Source organism: Puma concolor, chromosome C2 (assembly GCF_028749965.1).
Source record: "Puma concolor isolate L17-30 chromosome C2, mPumCon1.1.hap2, whole genome shotgun sequence".
In the NCBI taxonomy this organism is placed as follows: domain Eukaryota; kingdom Metazoa; phylum Chordata; class Mammalia; order Carnivora; family Felidae; genus Puma; species Puma concolor.
In genome coordinates this window covers 53045553-53063299 of record NC_141675.1, presented here as the reverse complement: position 1 = coordinate 53063299, position 17747 = coordinate 53045553, and the positions used below count along the sequence as shown (strand labels likewise).

Here is a 17747-nt window from a genome sequence, read left to right as displayed (position 1 = left end):
AAAGGATCAAAAGGGACTGTTTTGGTATGAGCAAGGCAAGTCTCTCAAAGGTGGTTGTTGCAATTAGATGGCAATGGATGTTCTAGATTCACCGAATCAAGTTCTAGAAAGTAGGCGTGTAGTCCAACAATTGGTACCAGTGTCCCTGGCATCTGGCTTTCCTTATTTCTGCTCCTGTGGCTCCATGGGTGTACAAGCTAGCGGTTTACTCAGAATTCTACCTCATCTTTCTTCTTTTACACTTCAGCCTGCGCATTTACTTCTTCCTCCACTTGGCTCTCATGGTGCAGAGGTTTCCAAGAAGATGGCGCTAAGGCTGAGAAAGCGCCAGAGGCCCCTCACATCTTTTATAGAAAGAACCTTATCTCCAGTTCTGCATCTCAAAGAATTCATTCTTACTAGTTCAAGCTAGAAAGGCTTTCTCCTTAATCTCAGATTCAGAAACCTATCACAGCCATCCCAACCCAGACCTGCATTCTAGAGCCCTTGGCACTGCGGGTGCCCTCTGCCTGGCTACCGAGGATCTGGTGGGGTGTAGGTGTGATGTTTCAAGCCCTGGGTCTTATTCCCATCTCTGGAAACTTGCTGTAGCCGGTGTGAGCATCAGGTAGCTTATGGGCCCGTGCTGAGGACAATGAATTTCTCCCTGAGTCCTAGGTATTTTCAAGGGAGAGATCAGAAAGCCAAATGTTGTATGCAAACAGCTCACTGTCGAGCAGGGCTTCTTTTCTTTCCTTGACCAGCAAAGTGCTTTCCTCCAGGGGTTTTAGGACAATTATTACATTACAGGCCTGGGGACATAGCATGGGAAATATAAAGATCTATAGGGCTTAACTGAAACAAAAACTAACGTCACCTTAGAGCATGCAAGATGCGAGACCCAGGGAACCAGGTGACCCACACTTTCTTCACAAGTGTCCCTGGTTCCAAGGCTCAGAGAAAAGGATCATCTCAGTCACACCTGAGCTTTGGTTAAACAGCTTTCAGTAGTCAAGGATTGATTATCCGTATACTCTTCCCAATCCCACCTCCCTTCACTTTCACCTGCTGAAGAGAACAGAAAAGGGATATAGAATCACATTTTCTCACTTGCTAATAGCTCTAATAATAGGTTAAGAAGGCTAAAGAGTACAATCACGCACATAGCCATTACTGTGTGCCTAGCACCGTTGGAAGCGCTTTATGTATGTACAGATATTAGCAGATGCAAACCATTAGGAGGCACCGCAAAAGTGCAAAGCAATTGAGTCACGCCTCAGCTCACACTAGTGAAGCTGGGGGTCTGGCTCCAAGTCCAAGCTTCCCACTGTTGCGCTACCAGCAAGAGATGATGGCAAAGAACCAAAGACTTGCAGTTAGAATAAACCCCTCCCACCTCCAGCTCCCTCTTGCAGAGGCAACCACTGTTAGCAGTTTCCAATTGTCCTAGACATTCTGCGCAAATGTCCAGAAAGGAGTTGTGGTGTTACATTCTGTGGCCTCACTCATGTATGAATAGGAAATGTTTTCATCATTTTCCTAATAATTGATATCATCTGTGCTTTCTAATCATTGATTTCATCTGTGTGGGGATGCTTGCAACTGGTGATATCAGGGGTGAGGGACGGGGAGAAAACTAAGTTGTCAATAAAGAGTACTCAGGCCTTTACAAAACAGTCCATCCATCCCGGTGCTTCAGGATGGGACTTTTCGCCATGGTCCAGGTTCAAGTCTCTAGCGGATTCCTTCTCCTCCTGCAGGGTCTTTTCCCCCTCCCACTCCTCCTGATCTGCTCTTCTTAGAGAAGAGCCTGAGAGACTGGAGCTGACGGTTTTCCAGCCTGGGAGCTGTCACTCCTTAAGGACCAGCTGGCTCAGCCCAAAGTTGGTGGGATCTGCCAATAGGGTCTTCTCAAGGTAGGGAGTAGCTGAGGTAGTCCCAGACTGTCCTCCAGTGCTGGCACAAGCAGACCCCTTACACACACACACACACGCACACACACGGCAGCCTTATAACTTTGGTTCCTGCTAGTAGTATCCGCCTTAGCAGAAAAATTAGGAATTCTTCAACTGTTATAACAAAATCACGCTCAAGTTGGCTTAAACAATACATTTGGTTTATTGGTTCTTAAAACTAAAGTCTAGAGCTAGGGCAGGCTTCAGGTGGGTCTTGAGTCAGCAGGACTTCATTTCACCTTGAAATCATCTCCAAGGACTTGATTTCTTTCCATGCCTCATTCCTGCCTCCTCCTCCCCCCCCCAGTTGTCTTCACCATGATGCCCACTTTCCTGAGGGTGGCAAGATGGCACCAGCACCTTCTGGGGCTACAGGCTTCCTCTCAAAGGCGCAGCAAGGGGAGGGCTCGTTCTCTAGAGGAGCAGCTTCCCTCCAAGACCTCACCAACAATTCATGACTCACTCACCCAAATAGGGGCCTGAGTCTTCACCTGAACCACCCTCACCCCCGCAATGACCAGGGGGTGAAGGTCCTGCTGACCACTTACAGCCTCCTCTCCAGCCCCAGCTTTCTGAAGACCTGTCCCAGTTCCAACGTCACTGTGCCACAGGGACCCCCATCAATGCTGGCTGCGTCTCTCCCACTTCTCTCCACGGCCCCCAATTTCACTGTGTGCGAAACCGAAGTTCCAAGCCTTGGAGAACTGAAGCAGGTTCTAAAACCCGAAGGGTTTCGAAATCGCAGCAACTGCAGAGGAGAGAAGCCGGCTCACGGACTGGGCTGGGGGCGCGGCGCAGGGTGGCGGCGGGCAAGTCGTGCTCCCTCGGGGAAGGAGTCTCCATTGCCCCCCTCGTCCCCTGCCAGCGCAGCCGGGGCTGGACATCTCCAGCCCCGCGCCGCTGAGGCGCCGCCGCGTCCCGGCCTCGAGCCGGAAAGCTGGGGCCCGGGCGGAGTGGGGCGGGGCGGAGGGGCCCAGGGGCTGGAAGCAGCGCCGAGAGGGCGCGGCCGGGCACGGACCCGGGCTCCGGGCAGCGGGCCGCCCCGAGGGCGGAGGGGAGTGGCCCGCCGCGGCCTTATTTCCTCGAGCGCCGGCGCAGCTCACTTGGAGCCTGTCCGTCGAACGCCGCGCTCTCCCGCGTCCATGCCGCCCCGCCTGCAACCGCCGCTCGCCTCTGGGACCGGGCGCCCGCGCGCCGCGGTTCTGCCGCTCGCGCTGCTGCTGTCGCTCGCCCTGCAAGGGGTGGCGGCGGCACCCGCGGGGGCCGGGGAGCCCGAGGACTCCCTTCGGCGCCAGGACCCGGAGCTCCCGCGCGGACTCCTGGAGCAGGCGGCGCGCGCGGCGCTGCACTTCGTCAACTTCCGCGCGGGCTCGCCCAGCACCCTGCGCGTGCTGGCCGACGTGCTGGAGGGCCGCGCCAGGGTAAGTGCTGGCGCCACGCGGCGGCGCACCGTGGGGGCAGTGACACTTGTGTGCGCGCCTGCCCGCCCAGCGGCGGATCCGAGAGTGGGTCTGTGAGGAGTACGGCGTTGGGGGAGATCGGCGGCCGCGAAGCGTTCAGGCCGTGGAGCGGTCCGTGGTTGTGCGCAGTTCGCAGAAAGCTGGGTGGCCCTTTCGGCATTTATGAGACCATAGATTTTTTTTACAGGGCAGCTCCCATTCCTGGGAAAGAGGTGCATGGGGAAACTGAAGAACAGGCCCCAAAGGCAAGGCTGGATCTTGTCTGGGAGTACCCAGAGGTGGTTGTGAAGGGGGTGGTCGCTGCGCGGCCCACCATGGCCCCAACAGAAGTCCTGGGCGGGATTTCCAAAAACTATGCCAGTTCCCCTGCGGACCGTGGACAGAGTGCCTTTTAATTGCAGACGACCCTGCAAGGGCTTCAGGGTAATGTGGTTGGAATTTACGCGTTGGCCTGGGCAGAAACCTTGGTAATACTGGCGTCTGCTTTAAGGGGAGTGAGTGGACCAGAGCTGTTTTCCCTGTGAATGCAATGAATGAGAATTTGGCAGCTCGTTATTTGGTTGCCAATTTCCAGACTCTGGCTGTAGGAACCATGAGATTATGACCTGAGCTGAAACCAAGAGCATGACCCTTAACGACTAAACCGACTGAGCCACTCGGGAGTTCCTATAAATTAGTTCTAAAGAGTGGCAGTAGGATTTTTGTTCTAGATTGCTCTAGACTTGGTGTCAGATACAGAGGTGGAGAGGACATTTTGGAAACTCAGCCTTGGTTCGTCAAAGACTTAATCTTGTACCTGAGGTTGTTAAATTTATTGACCGCTGAAATAAAATTTTTCCTAGAAAAAGGCAACCTACTCTCCTCACCTGTTTTGACAATCCTTACTGGCTCAGGGAGAAAGTTGTTCAGTTTTACTAGTCCAACAGAGAAGTGCAGAAACAGAGCTTGAGAACTTTCTATCCAAGTAGCCACCTCCCAGAGCCCAAAAAGAGTGTCCCTGAAGATTTGCTCCCTGGTTTTCATTGAGGAGGGTTCCTTACAGAAAACCAAGCTCGGTTTTCAAATTCAGGAATTATTTTCTTCCTTCCAAAACCATAAAAGCTAAATAATAACACTTTGCTTTTTTATGCATTTAGTCATCCCCTTGAAAGAAAGATTAAATACTTGGCATCTTTCACAAAATAATCAAACTAAGCTCTCAAAACACAAGTGAGTTAAGTAAAAATTCCTCTTCTCTTCCACAAAGAACTCAGTGTTTTTCATCAGTAATAGTATAACGTTCCTGAATTTTAAGGAGATTCTCCTTTTGACGAAAACAAACAAAAAACCGGTGGGGGAGTAAATCAACACATTAGAAGCAGATATGCATGAGATGGGGGAGGAAGAGTTAATACGTAGGGGAATCCAGGGCATTGACCCTAAGAAAGGATAACTTCCTATTGTCATTTGGTTTACCTTTACATTTCGTCTGAAAATGGTTATACATGTTTTAAAAAAATTTTTTTAATCTTTGTTTTTGAGAGAGAGAAAGAGTGCAAGTGGGCGGGGGGGGGGGAACAGAGAGAGAGGGAGACACAGAATCAACCCAAAGGAGGCTCCAGGCTCTGAGTTGTCAGCACAGAGCCTAATGCAGGGTTCGAACTCACGAACCACCAGTTCATGACCTGAGCCTATCTGATGCTTAACCGACTGAGCCACCCAGGAGCCCCACAAGTGTTTTTAGATCAAGGAGCCAGGAAGGCGAGCTCAGTGACTTTCAGGGCCAAGAATTTCCAGAGGCTAAAGTGTTTTCAGTTTTTCCCAGCAATTTGGTGAAATTTTCCCTCCATTCCTCTGCCACCTCGAAACATCACCACTAAGTGAAGACAGACCCCCCCCCCCCCTTCAAGGGTGATCAAGGCAGCCAGGGGCAAAGTGTGTCTTAAATTTGTGGCAGTGGCCTGCCAGAATCCTGCGGGGTAGCAGAAGCAGAGCAGGGGGCGGCTTGAGTGTGTGTGCTGTTTCTACTGGGGAGCTGCCATGGGCTGCCTTTCCAGAATGTGGGTGACCAATTGGTGTGGTGTTGTAGGGAACCCATATTCTAGCCCCTGTTTTACCTCCAGTGAGCCACACAACCTAGAGAAGAAAGATCATGTCTTCTCTGGTTATACCCTCATTTGGAGTGGAAATAATCCATGTTCTGCCGCCCATGCTAGGCAATTTTTAAGAGTTCTTTCTATAAGATGATACAAGTACCAGTGGTAAAGTATAAAAATGTGAGTTACCATTATACTGTCTGAGGGTGATCCATTTATCTATGAGTTATTTGTTGAGCACTTACTATGTGCCAGACACTGGGCTACACATTATGGCCCCAATTCAGATTGGGCTGGGATCATCGGGGAAACCCTCTTTGAGATTCACTCAGTTTTGAAGCAATGTCTCAGCTACGTGAATGAGGAGCACAGACACCAACCACCTGCATGGAACTTTCAGCATAGTGGCTTAAGGAATTTCTGCTTTAATTACAAGAACAGTCATAGTATGGACAAGAAGTAAAAAAATAGTAAATCCCCAAAACGGGTCTGCATTCTTGATTCAATCAGTGCATTTCCAGAGTGAGTGCTCACTTGCTACACAATGTCCCTCATCCATGACTGAGCCCAGGGTGAGCAGGTGGCTGGGTATGTGTGAGAAGTGTAGCCAGTAGGGAGCCCTCTCCACCCATGAGGTCCCTGCACCCCTTTGTAAGATGAGAAGCAGGGACCAAGTCAGGAGTTTTCAAAATAATGGCCCCCATATTGGGTTAAGAAATCAGTTTAGTAGGTTGTAGATGTGTTAACAAAATTGTTTAGAATACACACTACTGGAGTGTGTTGCAAAAGAAAGAGTAAATAGTATCTAAGATGTGTTTCAAATATACATGTATGAACTAGGTGATTATGGAGAATGAAATTCTTGATCTTGGTTTCAGCTAAGAAGATTTTGAAAGCCAGTAAACCAAATGATTTTTAAGATCTCTTCTCGCCTGGAAATTTCCTGGATTCTAAGTGATTTCTTAGTTCTGCAAAAATCCCTCATTTTAGAAACACTGTTGCCCTCTCGTGGTGAAATGCAGTGATAGCTGTGGTAGGAAATGTAGCCAAGTTTTGAAAAGAAATCAATGCTAGCTGCTGAAAGAGGCATTCTGGTTTGTTTACGGATTGTAGGGAGAGATCACACACCACAGCTTGTGTTCCTTCACTGCCCTACCTGGTGGCATCTCTTTTCTGGCTTTACACTACCCTCCACCACCAAGGGAACTTCTGTTTTTCTGATACCATGTAGCACAGCCTCATTACCCACAGTGCAGGGTGGTGGGAGAGTTTGGGGTTGATAACCGGGATATCCTGGATCAGCCCCACTCCTGACTCCTCCCTCCCCTTAAGAGGCTGCCCCTTACACTGAGACAAGTCTCAGCAAGTACTGAGACCACTTCCCCTAGCAGTTGATGAGAGGCCAGCCAGCCCTTCCCTGACATTTAAAGATCTTTGTGTGCACATACTTCATGAGAAAGGCACCCATTCAGGAATCAGCCATTGTTTGAGGATTGGTCACTTAGGGTGAATGCCCTCTTACATTTCTTGGTTCATTTGTTTGGGGGAGGGAGGTTAGGCCCATACCCCAAATGTTTCTATTTAAATTAAAATCAATAAATATAAATGAATCACCTATTTTTTGGTACAGGGCAAGGGCCTTTTAACTGTCACCCCTTGCAGTTTCTGTAGCAAGAAAACTCAGCCGTTGTGGATCACCCATGTCTTTCCTTTTGGTTTACTTACAGTGCAGGGGAGCACTTGCAAAGGATACAGCGCATAATCCTCTACTTTTACCCTTTTTTCTTCTTTCTTGCTCAGTCTTGACTCACCCACACCCAATTCAACAGCAAGAGTTTTAGAGACTTCATCAATTCCTTCTACAAATTTACCTTGGATTTTGTGGACATGACACTTCTATTTCACACCCACGCTTCACCAGTTTACCTGACACTTAATTTTCAATTAGATAATAGCCACACCTGGCAGGAGCAAGTTTGGGAGCAAAACAATGGACTTTTGGTAAGTCTCGGGCCACCAGTGGGACAGACAGGCTGGGCTACTGTGGGTACCCACCCACAGAGCCTGTCTGCTGAGCCACAGGCATTTAGGAGAGCACTTGCTCTACTAAGAAAAGCCTTCCTTTATCACTTTCCAATCTATACTTTCACTTAAGGAAGTCTCCTAACTGCTTTTACAGCCATCACGAAAGAACCCGGGTGGGATTTGCAAGATGAGCATAGTGTTCCTCACTGCCCTCACCCTGCTCTGGGAAATGAAACATAATGATCCTGAGACCACAAAACAGAGATACACTCTCTCCTTCTTTCCCAGGCATCCCTTGTGCTGAAAAGGCACAGGTGCACCCAAGGTCTCCACCCAACCTCTCACTACAGCACCCATCTGGTCTGCAGGCTCTGACTGCAGAGTCTGGGTTTAGCGTGGGATGGGAAAGGCCATCTGGCCCAGATGATAAACTTAGGCCTTGGCCTCTTTGGCACTTAGCCCCACTCACCCAAGCCAACTGCACCCAGATGAGCTAGTAAGTAGGAATGCTTTTGACCAGCTTGTAATGAATTGTTTTTGAACCATAAACATTTTTTTACCATCCCACAACACTTTCCACTTGTCTCGCCACATGTGGTGTCATAGCCAGGGATGTGTGTGATCACAGATTATGAGCAGCGGCCCCATTTAAAGATCACTGGCGGTGGGTCATGAACCTAACCACCAGGAGTCTGGCTTGGTTGCACATCCTTCCTTGAACAGCCTAGGCTGTTCTGCTGGAGATAGAATATAAATTCTCAACACTAAAATGACTGATTAATGAGGCACAGAATGTTAAATACACACACACACACACACACACACACAGTGTCCCAAATCCAACCTGACCTTTGATCTCAGTGTATGGACAATGAGTCACCCTAGAGATTTATCCTCTCACATGCACCCTTGGCATTTAGTTGCCTTTGCAGTGGTGCCTCAATTGAAGGAGTTTTTACAGAGCTGGTCCTACAGGAGTGGTTGAGAACAGTAGCCATAGGAAGTCTGCACTCTAAGTGACTTCTTTTGGTTATTCAGGATGTTTCTAACCAGTAAAGTCAAGTTATCAAGGGGTCTTGTAACTGTTTGCAAGGGGTATGTAAAACCATGATGGTCACAAAAGGACCTGCCCATGAAGAACACATAAAGAATCACTAATAGTAGTGGGTGGCTCAGTCAGTTAAGCGTCAGACTTTGGCCCAGGTCTTGATCTCCCAGTTCATGGGTTTGAGCCCCGCGTCAGGCTCTGTGCTCACAGCTCAGAGCCTGGAGCCTGCTTCGGATTCTGTGTCTCCCTCTCTTTCTGCCCCTTCCCTGCTCACTCGCTCGCTCTCTCTCTCAAAAATAAACATTAAAAAAAATCTTAAAAAGAATCCCTAACATCTATAACTAGTTTCATTGCTGTAACAAATACCCACAAACTTTGTAGGTTAAAAAACTCCACACGTTTATTCTCTTACAATTCTGGGTGTCAGAAGCCCAAGTGAGTCTCCCTGGGCTAGATCAAGGTGTTGGAAGGGCTGTGTTCCTTCTGGAGACTCTAGGGGAGAATCTGTGTCCTTGCCTAGTCCAGTTTCTTGGCTCATGCTTCTATCTTCCAAGCCAGCAGCAAAGCAGCTCCTGAATACAACACAACCATCTGCTTCTTTTCATTTTCTTAATGTTTATTTTTGATAGAGAGAGAGACAGAACGTGAGCAGAGGAGGGTCAGAGAGAGAGGAAGACACAGGTGCCTCATTCCTGTCTGCTTCTAATAACTCTTGCAAATATTCCACCTGGATAATCCAGGATGTCTGCCCGTCTTAAGATCCTTAACTGGAGGATCCTCAAGCCTCCGGTTGGTGAAGTCCCCTTTGCTATGTTAAGTAATATATTTACAGGTTCCAGGAATTAGGAGGCGGGCATCTTTGGGGGCCATTATTCTGCCTACATCACCCAGTTTCTGGGGTAGCTGTGGGCTCATGCAAGTACTTACCACACTGCTGGACATGGGACTGTCCCCAAGAAATGGCAGCTCTTGCTCACACCTCTTGTCTGGCTGATCTCTGCAGCCTTAGTGATCTCCTCGCCTCCAAACATGTCTGCCCTTTACACACAGTCTTGGTACTTGACCGTAGGCAGCTTTGTTCTCGCTCCTCAACAGGAGTATGTCTGTTTCTATACTATGGAAGACAACCTCTCTGTTTCCTCCATTCTTCTGACAGAGGGTCCTGTAAGAGACAAATTATTATGTATTTGTTCAATGAAATTAAAGGTAACTGGAAGGGTGATGGGACCATTGGCCCTCTGGAATACAAGCTAGGCCAGGCCCTGACCTACTCCAGCCCTTCTAGAAGAATGAGGGGGACCCAACACTTAGTATCCCTCTTACAACCACCTTTTCTAATCAGCCACACCCTGAGCTAGAGGGGAAACCAAGGGTAACACTGTCCCTGGCCACTTCCACTTTAACTTCTTTAGAAGGGTCAAGAACTTGTAACCAGAGTTGGCTAAACAGCATTCTGTGTCTTTCTATCCACTGCTACTTAACCTAATAAAGCAAAGTGTCCACGTGCAAAGGTCTCCTTGGACCCCATGGGATGGGGCGTGATCTGAAGGTCACTGACTTTTGCTCCATATACTATTTGCTTTATATGGCATTGCCTAAGAGACAGAAAATGCAATAATTCCAGAGTATAATGTAATACACTGAAGCTCTTTCTGTCCAGAACATAAGAACAGCACAGCAATTTTTATCCACAACTGATTTGTTTGCTTGTCTCCAACTAAGCCTGACTCATAAAACTAACCTTACAAAATGAAGAAGTTTGCTTTTACTGAAATGGCATGGCATTTATATTTTCTTACCGAATGTGAAGGATGGAGGGGACATTTAGAAGTGGAGTCTGTCAGGCCAGCAAGGCCCAGTGTGTGTGGGAAGGGATATTACAATCACCTGGGAACTGGTTGACAGCTAGAGGCGTCCCCACCACCCACTCCCTTGACCTGAAAGCATGATGCTTAAAGTTGTCACCACTGCCTCTAAAGCAACATGAAGGGACTGTGGTTAGAAACCAACTGCAAAGAGAGGAAAAACAAGGACAGCATTTCTCCAAAGCACAGGGTTTTGTTTTCTAAGAATTAGCTTTTGGCAGAATCAGGTCTTTAAAAACCCCCAGAGTCCCAGCATTTTCATGGCCTCCCCATGGCAGGTGACAGCAAAGCTTCTTGGGGACGCCATCCCTGCTCTTTACTTGGTTCCAAGTTTTGAGTGAGTTTAAAGGCAGTCTTAGGTTTCTAAAATGGAATAAATAAATATTCTCTATCCCTCATTAAGTTCCTCAGGTTTATTTCTAATATCCACATCAATATTTCAGTGACTTGACTTTAAACAAACAAACATGGGGTAGTATCTAATATAAAGATAGTCCAGATACACGCTGGAAGAAAAATATTTGATCCATTGACGTGAAAACAAACCTTTGTGTTTTATATTAAGCAGCTTTTTTACTGAAAATAAGCCATAACTTCGTAGAGTATTAGAATGGATAGTTTTAACTTCTTCATGTGTATGTAAATGTCTTTACATGTCAAAGTAGCTCTCCATGTAATAGGAGGCAGGGAATGAACTTTCTTCAATGTTTTGTTAATTGGAACTATTTCTGTCCAGAGTGCCCTCTTTGAATGCTCCTGCTTGCAAAAGAGCACATCCTGTGTTGTCATAGAGCTTACCGATTACACTCCCTGAAACAGGGGCTAGACCCACCATCTTCACTTTCTTTTTTTTTTTTTTTCCCTAGAGTATTTTTTTAAATTTATTTATTTAAATCCAAGTTAGTTAACATATAGTATACTGATGGTTTCAGGAGTAGAATTTAGTGATTTATTACTTACATATAACACCCATTACTCATCCCAACAAGTGTCCTCCTTAATGCCCATCACCCATTTAACCCATCCCCACTCCCCACCTTCCAGCAACCCTGTTTGTTCTCTATATTTAAGAGTCTCTTATAGTTTTCCTCCTCTGTTTTTATCTTATTTTTCCTTCCCTTCCCCTATGTTCATCTCTTGTGTTTCTTAAGTTTCACATATGTGTGAAATCATATATTTGTCTTCCTCTGACTGCTTTTGCTTACCATAATGCCCTATATAGTTCCATCCACATTGTTGCAAATGGCAAGATTTCATTCTTTTTGATGGCTGAGTAATATTCCAAGTAATATTCCATTCTGTGTGTGTATATATATATATATGTATATATATGTATATATACACATACCACATCTTGTTTATTCATTCATCAGTTGATGGACATTTGGGCTCTTTCCATAACTTTGCTATTGTTGATAGTGCTGCTATAAACGTGGGGGGTGCATGTATCCCTTCAAATCAGCATTTTTGTATCCTTATCCTTTGGATAAGGCCCCATGACCTAATTGCCAGAAGCACTACATCAACCAAACCTTGAGTTCACATTCCTCCGTTGCATTTGGTCCCCATGATAGCCTCTGGCCCTCAGAATTGTCCTGTGCTCAGTTCCCCATTCAGCTGTATTCTAGTGACTGTCACATGGAGAGGTACTTGTCACTTCTACCCCTCCCTCAGAGCCCCAGTGATTTCACTCTGCGCCTAGAGAGAAGGCCTCTAATGGTCTTCCCCAGAGCAGCAGCAGCAGAATCCCCTGGAACTCATTGATGTGCAGATTCTCAGATCCCATCCCACATTTGCTGAATCAGAATTCTGGAGGTGAGGCCCAGCATGCTGTGCTTTAGCAGGCCTTCTAAGAGTCTCTGTTGCAGCTTGTTTTAGAGCCATCACTCCAGAACAAAGTCTCTGTAAGAGGCCTTCTCTAAGCTGGCCCCAATCTACCCTCTTAACCTTGACTCCAAGTATATCCCTCAGTGAACTTGCCAATTTCTCAACCTGGCTGCTCACCTCCATGCCAGGGCTCACACTCCCTTCCTTGTACTGGGTGCCTGCTCCCTTTCTCTCGGTCTCTCTCCTCCCTGGAGAATTCCCCACCTGCACTGGCTCGTGCGCCCCTTTATACCTTACCTGCCACAGTGTATCCAGGGCGGCTTGCAAAATCTCAGATCATCTTCACTTCCATGCTGTTGTGGGTTGTGGTGTCCTCAAAAAAAAAAAAAAAATATTGAAGTCCTAAGCCGCCTACCTGTGATCATGACCCTCCCTGGAAATAGAGGCTCTGCTGATGCAGTTGGGTTAAGATGAGGCCATATCGGATTAGTGTGGGCTCTACATCTGATGATCGATGTCCATAGAGGATGACCACATGAAGACACAAACAGGAAAATGCCATTTAAAGACAGAGCAGAGACTGAAATGTTGCAGCTGCAGCCAAGGGATGTTGGGGATTGACGGCCACCACCAGAAGCTAGCTGGGGAGAGGCATGGAGGGATTCCACCCAGTGTCTCCAAGGGAGCATGGCCCTTACAACAGCTTGATTTGGGACTTGTAGCCTTCAGAACTGTGAGAGGATCAGTTTCTGTTAAGGCACCCAATTTGTGGTTCTTTGTTACAGCAGCCCTGGGAAACTGATACACATGCCGGGTCTGGCTGTCTCCCTTCCAGGCTTGGTGGTCTTGTCTGTGGGAACCAGTCACTCTCCCTCCTCCTGCCCCCTCCCCTCCCCCCCACCCCATGCACACATTACAGAGCTTTCTTTCCACCCTCTCTTGGAGGATGCTGGTTCTGTTAGTACAACCTCCGAGCCATATAAGGGAAAAGCAGCAATCAGGAGCCAGGCTTTATTACTTACTAGCTCTGTGACTTTGGGTGGTTGACTCCATTTCTTCATCTTTAAAACGGGCAACGGTAGTATCTACCCCAAAGGGCTCTTGTGATGTGATCATACAAGGCACTGTGTAGAACCACAAGAAGCATGTAGTGAGAGCTCATTGTATATATTATAGCTTTATCATTGTCCTTTCCTGGTGGCTTAGCAGGGTGCTTCACATGCGAGTACTTGATACTGATTGGGTAAGGATTCGAGGAGCATTTCTCTTACCCTGCCCCCAAAAGCCTAGTGTGCTGAGTTCAGTCATCCTTTGTATACTTTCCTTTGTACGCTTTCTCAAACAGGACTTTAAAAGCAGCCTGTTTCCCTCCCTACTGAAAGGGAAGCCCAAAATCAAAGTGCTAATCATTCCCCTAAAGAGCCCTTGTGAGGCTCAGCATGTGGAAAGTACACATGGGAGGTGGCTGCCTTTCCTCGTGGCCAGAGGGGACAAAACCAAGAAACCTAGGAAATAACACACACACACACACACACACACACACACACACACACACACACACACACACCAGATTAGATATAATCCATGTCATTAGTCATCCCTGATTATAAAGCATTTTGTTCCAGGCTATAGCCCATAAATCCTCCTTTATACATAATTAAAAAGAAATCTGTAGCAAAGAGCTGCTAATTCATTCAGGTTATACAGTCACATGGTCATTTGCTTTGTTTGCTGACTTTTCATGAAAGAAAGAATATTCCAGAAAATATTAGAACAATGTGTTGTACCTCTTGCTGTGCTTTAAGAAACAGATATAAAACTTCCTAATGTGTCTCCTATTTGGACACATGGGCAATGTCGGGACGTAAGGGTATGAACACTGTGACCTGCTATTCCAGGAACACTTCTTCCCTCAGAAAAGCCAGAACTGTTGTCCCGGTTTTAGGTTGGGCTCTTTCAAAAAATATCTATTTAGCTTTTTCTTTTTTTTTTTAATAGCTGTGAATGAATGGATTAGCTTTGCACCATGTGGCTGTAGCAACCCTTGTGCCAGCTGCAGAGGGAGCACCACCCAACCTGAAGAGGTTGGCTCCATGCCGGGAACAGAACTTCTAAATTCGAAACCACATAGAGTGAGTTTACCACACTCCTCAAATCTAATCCCACTAACTGTGAAAAACAAAGACCTAAGTTTCAGATATGGGGTGAGGACATCCATACTGTGTTACTTTGGACTTAACATTTTTATTTATTTTTTAATGTTTTTATTTATTTTTGAGAGAATGAGAGAGACAGAACATGAGTGGGGGAGGTGCAGAGAGAGAGAGGGAGACACAGAACCCAAAGCAGGCGCCAGGCTCTGAGCTGTCAGCACAGAGCCCGACATGGGGGTCAAACCCATGAAACATGAGATAATGACCTGAGTCAAAGTTGGATGCTTAACCAACTGAGCCACCCAGGTGCCCCTAAAACATAAGATATTTTAAAAAATAAAAGGGTACCTGGGTGGCTCAGTCATTAACATCTGACTTTAGCTCAGGTCATGATCTCACGGTTCATGAGTTTGAGTCCTGCTGCAGGTAACGCAGAAGCCCCACTTAGGGTAAGCACCAATTCTCTCTCTCTCTCTCTCTCTCTCTCTCTCTCTCTCTCTCTCTCTGCCCCTCACTCACTTGTGCCCTCTCTCTCAAAAAAATAAAACCGCCAGAGTGAAACACAATCCTGCAGCAGCCAGGCCAGAGGAGCACGAGACAGTGTCCCAGATAGAGAAGGCACTGGCTCCTGCTGCTGGTGCCCATAGGCCTTATCTCACGAGGACCGGCAAAGCTACCTCAGAGGAGCTCGTGACTCATAAAGGGAGGAGGGAGAGGCGTTTTTGGGAGATAAAAGCGCTGCGTCTTGATAAATGATAAAGTCCAACCCAAAATATAAAAATCTTATTTTGGACAAAACGTAGATGCTTTTAAGAGTGCCTCATTAAAACAAACTAAGGAAATCAAATCAGCAAGGAAAATAACTCTTCAAATGGACAGGCTCCATTCTGACTCAGCTCGCAGCCTTTGTTAATCAAGTTGTTTCTTTCCCTACAAAGAGTATGTACCTCACTTTGCCCCCATGTGTTTTCAAAAAAAAATTGTTTTCAAATACTATCTTGGGTAGTTTATTTAAAATCTGCACAGTTGTGTCAAGGATAAGAAAGACCTTTGTGAATCCTTGTGTATGGTGAATAAGCATGCCCTAATGCATTATTGATCTGAAGGTTGGTGGTCCTCAGGATTCTTCTCTATGTACACGTATGTCTCCCCTGGGGGTTTGCATCCAATTCCCTGGCTACACCCACTCTACCTCCACTGAATCTACCTCTGTAACATTCAGCTCCTCTCCCATGTTCCTGGGCACCAAAGGTTGTACCTGTCAACTCTGCCTCCTCCTGCTTTTCTCATGAATGGTCTCACTGCCCATCCCACCCATCCCCCCACTAGCAGCCTGAGGGGGTCCCTGACTCCTGTGCAGGAGGGCTGCACTCAGGGGGCCTCTGTGCAGATGAAAGGTTCCCCATGTAGCTGGGGAGAGGGCCCCAGGGCTGGTGCAACAAATGATTCAAGGCATAGGACCTGCTGGCAAGCAGAGGTGCTGCCTTCTGTGAGGACTGGTTCTTTGTGGGTGCCGGTGTGGTGTGGGAGTCACAGGCAGCAAGCCCACAGTTCCCTGTGTTTCTTTAACTTGGGCAGCAAAGACCCCAAACTTCTGGAGTTACGGAGACAGGGAGCTCCAGGCAGGAGTAAACCAAAGTAAAAGCAACCTCGAGACCGTGTTGACATTCTTCCGTAGCCTGGAACGTGGCCAGACTCTCGTTTCTAGCACAGATTTTTTTCTCTCCTTCGTGTCTATAGATTTTACTAACGATAAGTGAACATACACTAAATTTTTACCCTGACCCAGGCACTAAGCCCTTCTAATACCCTATCTTAGGCTTCCCAACACTCTAACTACTGTAGCTATGTTTACTGGGACACCCCCAAGTTCAGGATGAAGTTCCAAATTCTCTTCATTTAAAAAAAATAAAAAAGAAGTGAGGGATGCCTGGGTGGCTCAGTCAGCTAGGCATCCAACTCTTGGAGTTTGACTCAGGTCATGACCTCATCATTCATGGGCTGGAGCCCTGCATCAGGCTCTGTGCTGATAGCATGGAACCTGCTTGGGATTCTCTCTCTCTCCTCTCTCTGCCCCTCCTCTGCTTGCATGCTCTCTGTCTCCCTCTCTCTCTCAAAAAAAAAAAAGGCTTTCCATGACCTTGTGCCAACCTCCCACACAGCCTTTTTTCTAGCTTCATTGCCTCCCCTGGAATGCCAGCCCCTATATTCTGTTCCCACACCCTTGCCTGGTCAGTACCTCTTCCTCAAAGAACTGGTTCAGGCCCTACTCTCCATAGAAAGCCTTCCGCACTTAGCACCCTGCACCTGTGCAGCTGTCAGCCACACTGATGAGCACTCTATGTCTCTCTTGACTTGCCTGTTCCCACACAAGAAGTAGGTCTCTGGTAAGGCTGGACTGGATGTGGTATTTCTTTGTATCCCATTCCCCACTCCACCCCCACCCTGTGATTGGCATGGTCTGCGGCAAACAGTGAAAGAGAGTGAAGATAAATTTGTGTGTATGAATTCTGTAAACTGAAATCAATATTTCAACTTACACCAGAACTTTTTCAAGGTTGAAAATGAGCCCTAAAAAAACTGCCTCTGTATAGTGCTCTTGGGGCTCCCTCTGCCCCAGGAACATCTATACATTCACATGTTTAAATATTCTTTACACAAACAGTTGCCAGAGAATCCTATCCCTCCATTCTCCAGCTTTCTAGAATTTTTTAAGGATCTGAACTAGGAGTGGGTGATATCTGCCTATTTAAAATCATAGTCCTGTTTGGTTGTTGTGTTCCTGGGCTAAGATTCAAAGGAAATCAATGTTTCCAAAGTCTACCTTAAGACTATATGAAATAACTTCAGCTCCATGCAGCAGAAATATCCTCTAGAAAATATTCCTTGTACTGAATGATCATTTTTCTCTGAAAAAAAAAAAAAGGTTAATGGCAAATAGCATAAAGCTCTTCTAAACCGTTTACATTGCCTCAGTGATATGGCTTTGTATACTCTAAAAATAGGCATTGGAAGTGATTACAAAGTCTAAAAGGCTAAACAGGCATTCCCAAAGTTTAGAAGTGTGCCTGCTGGTGAAAGCTGCTGGGGGAAGGAGAGGGCATAAAGCTGAGGACTTCTTCAGAGTCAGGGTCGGTACTCCATCCTGTCCCAGACTTCCTGACTCGCTGGCAGGTCCTGTCTGCCTGCTGGGTCTGGGGGCGGCTGCTTCCCTGCTGTCCCTTCCAGCTCAGCTGAGGCCCCCTTCAGGGCAGCTCCTCAGCAGCCTTAGAGAAAGTAGCCACTCCTGCCCCACCTCTCTGTCTTCACTTCTCGCCATCAGAAAACCCCTTATTTATTACTGGGTACACCCTTGTTCCT

General features: G+C 47.0%; 1 protein-coding gene across 1 annotated transcript in view; it reads left to right on the top strand.

Annotated features, from left to right (window-relative positions):
- Positions 1–2997: 2997 nt before the first annotated feature.
- Positions 2998–17747, top strand: part of RARRES1 (retinoic acid receptor responder 1) — a 54684-nt gene continuing 39934 nt past the window's right edge. The window contains exon 1 of the mRNA XM_086674600.1: positions 2998–3355. Within this exon, the coding sequence (XP_086530726.1) occupies positions 3077–3355 (279 nt within the window). The 5' untranslated portion in view covers positions 2998–3076. The remainder of the gene's footprint in view (positions 3356–17747) is intronic.